This window comes from Elephantulus edwardii, unplaced genomic scaffold (genome assembly GCF_000299155.1).
Source record: "Elephantulus edwardii isolate Elephantulus edwardi_28Jun2011 unplaced genomic scaffold, EleEdw1.0 scaffold00005, whole genome shotgun sequence".
Taxonomy (NCBI): Eukaryota; Metazoa; Chordata; class Mammalia; order Macroscelidea; family Macroscelididae; genus Elephantulus; species Elephantulus edwardii.
Window position 1 is genome coordinate 1,998,982 of NW_006399755.1, and position 3,351 is coordinate 2,002,332.

Consider the following 3,351-nt stretch of genomic DNA (forward strand, 5'->3'; position numbering starts at 1 on the left):
GTCTTTACCCACTTATTTCCCTGCTTCACCATCCACCAGGATACCCATCCACTTCTCCCCCCTCCCTTCACATCTATCTCCCTTTGACCAGCCCTCCATCTATTAACTTATGTACGAAGCTTCCATGGCTTCTGTGATTCCAAACACATCAGCTGATGGTAGTTCCTTATGTTGGTATCAATGTCTCTTACTCGATATAATTCAATGTCATATTGGCATCCATACCATGAGACTTTCTAGGCCTACGTAAGCTCTTTGCTTTGCTGAGATCAGTTTACTTGCAGATCATTTTAACCTTAGTTAAAGATTCCAGATTTCAAAATTTTTTTATAAAGAGTGACATCCTCTTCCTAACTAACATGCTTCCAGAAACTATGAACTTTGATAAATGTTGATAGTTGTAGAGGGGCTTCAGGCCTTTCATTCATAGGGTTGCTTTGATTCATGCTCGACTTGAAGGCAATCACCACCACCACCACCAACATATACTAACTTGCTCCTTTATACTAACATTTTAAAAAGCATTTCCTTTAGTACTTCTTTTAAACTCAGTTTTAATTCTTGCACTACCTTGGAGCCTGAAAGTGAGACCTGTCTCTGCACCCCCTGCACCCCCACTGACACAGCTTGCTTTCCTCTGACTGAAAACATTAGGTTCAGCAATACTTCATCCCACGGTTCCAGCACTGTAACTCTTCAAAGTGCTATCAGATCTACGCTCTCATTTATGCTCAAAACAACCCAGACGAGGGCAAGGCATCTGTCATAGATGCTTTTGAGAGGAAGGAATATGCAGGTCAGAGAGGCTGAGGCCTTTATATCTAGCCTCAGCATTAAGTTGATGGCAGAGTTGGGCCTGAATTTTGGGTTCTGGCATCATGTCCAACATGCTTTGCAACAATGACCCTAACAGACTTTCTAATACAAACTTTTCCCCTTTTAGTGGAGATAATCATCTTACTTTCTGTCCCCATTTGGGGCCTGCAGTCCCTGTGCAATGGAAACAAATCTTTTCATGTGTTTGGCTGTTAGCCAAAAAGTTGATTTTTCAAATCTACCCAGAGGCTCCTTAGAGGAAATATCTAGTGGTTTGCTTTACTCAAAAATCAGCTAGTAAAAATCTTATGGAGCAGAATGATGCTCTAGCACATAGAGTCACCATGAGTCCAAATCAACTCCAGGGGTTTCTGGTAGCATCTTTATTATTCACTGTGCCATGCTCCCTGAAAAAAATAATATGCTTTGCTGGATGACTGGGTGAGTGGCCATAGACAGAGCCTGGATCATGTCTACGGTCAGAACTCAGTCTGGAGTTCCAGTTCAGCATCTAGAGTGTGCATTGCAGAAAGGAGCAAGTCAGCTGTTCCCTTCTTCCTCTTTCTATTCCATGGTGTCCCTCAGGGTTGGTTTTTCATCTTCTCTCTCCCTCCTCTAATCTTATAGCACAACCTTTTCTTTAAATCTTCCTTGCCTCGTCCATCTTGCTCCCTTTCTTCTCTCTTCAGTCCCACGCAGGTCCTGGGGAAGGCTGCTCTGGAACTGGTTGTGTGGCCTCTCAGGAGCCCCCGAGCAGGCTCTGAGCCAAGCAGAGAAGGCTGCACTGGAGCAGAAACTGACCAGCATCGAGGAGGAGCCCCTCTGGAGAAGCATCTGCAACATCAATGCCATCCTCTTGCTGGCCATCAATATCTTCCTCTGGGGCTATTTTGCATGATGGGAGAAACTGGCTTGGTCTAGCTTCAACAGGGACACATTCCAGTTAGAAAGACAAGACTTTCCTTCTACCTTGATTTATAAACTGGAGACTACAGAGGCTGAGATGCAAGACCCTCTGAAGAATATCTAATCCAACACGCACCTTTGACAAGTGGAGAAATGGAGGCCTAAAGAAAGCAGTGGTGTGCTCAGGGTCACACAGCGGAGACTCACATGAAACCTCTTTTTATAACATTCTCATATATCCTACCTCAAAAACACTGGCTACGTCTTCTTGTTGATTTTACAGAGTAGCTTTATTGTATGTGTAGTCTTAAGGTTAGAAATGTGACTAAAAACCAAAATAAAGTCACAAGATATTGCAAAAACCCACGTATATTTTTCACTCAGCCACACCTTCTTTCATTCTCTCTTTTTTTAAATCTCCTATCACTCTCATTTTCAGGTACTGATCAATCTCCAGTAACTTATTTATAGAAGTATCTACCTAGGAGCGTTTTATACTTCATTGTAGCTCCACAGTGACCTCTGACAACCAAGGGAGTGAGGGGCCCAGGCTGGGATTTAAGGATGGTGACAATATTCCTGGCAGGGACTCCTTGGGTAAGAAACTGTCCTTGGTACTACTTAAGTACACATTCTACACAGCCTTGAAGAACTTAGGGTCCACTTGGAAAGCTACGATTTGATGAAAATAAGAGCCTGAAGAACTGCTACTGTTTTGGGAGGCAAGTGAAGGTGAAGGGGTGACCCCAGAGAGGAACACACAGACAACCTTAGAGCCACTATCCCTCTCATTGTGCCTGCCAAGTACACACTTACTCTGGAAAATGCCATTCTTAAATGTCGCTCCTCCAAGAGTGTCCTAATTCCTGAGATTATTCTAGGGTGCTCTCCTTCCCCAGAACCCCTGTGTCTGTTTTTATCATAGCACTGAACACATTGACCACACTGTCTGTCTTTGTTTCCAGACTGAGAGTCTCACAGGGGTAGTAGCCAAAGATCATATCCCAACAGACTTTGTACCCAGAAAATAACAGATGTTCAATAAATGTTGGCTGAATTAATAAATTCCTCACAAAGTTCTGGTAGACGTTGTGCTCAGGCTGGCTGGGTAAATGACTTGGGGAGTCAGTTGAGGGCAAGGAAAATGAGTCTTATTAAAGTGGAACATAACTTAGTGTCAGATTATCTAGAGTGAGTCCACAACTCCATTACCAAAGACACAGAGGCAGGATGTGTCTCCCTCCTGTCTCCTGCTCTCCTGACTGCTCCCTATCATCAGATCCTCCTTAATGCTGCCTTTGACCCAAACGGCCAATTCCTGATAGATACAAATAAAACTGTGTTCTCTGGGATTCAAATACATCTGATTTTATGAATACTTCGTGGCTGTTGCTACCTCAGACCTCACGGTGTCTCACCTCATGTGAATTCCTCCCTCTGCTGTAACTCCATGAAGCTTACTGAGAACTCAGTGTTTGCTCCCTGATTTTTGCCAAAATCATTTAGATAAGAGATATGTGTGCAGCATATATTGTTGTTGTTAAGTGCCATTGAGTTGTAGGCAACTCATAGCAGCCCTATGAACGAAAGACCTAGACACTTGTATAACTTCCATGATTTCTCCACATT

At 43.4% G+C, this 3,351-nt stretch overlaps 1 protein-coding gene across 2 annotated transcripts in view; it reads left to right on the top strand.

Annotated features, from left to right (window-relative positions):
* The window catches only part of SLC5A9 (solute carrier family 5 (sodium/sugar cotransporter), member 9), a 32,970-nt gene extending 31,256 nt beyond the window's left edge, over nt 1-1,714 (top strand). For both annotated transcript variants that reach the window (XM_006879650.1, XM_006879651.1), the window contains one exon: nt 1,506-1,714. In XM_006879650.1, coding sequence (XP_006879712.1) covers nt 1,506-1,714 — 209 coding nt within the window. The remainder of the gene's footprint in view (nt 1-1,505) is intronic.
* Nucleotides 1,715-3,351: the final 1,637 nt, after the last annotated feature.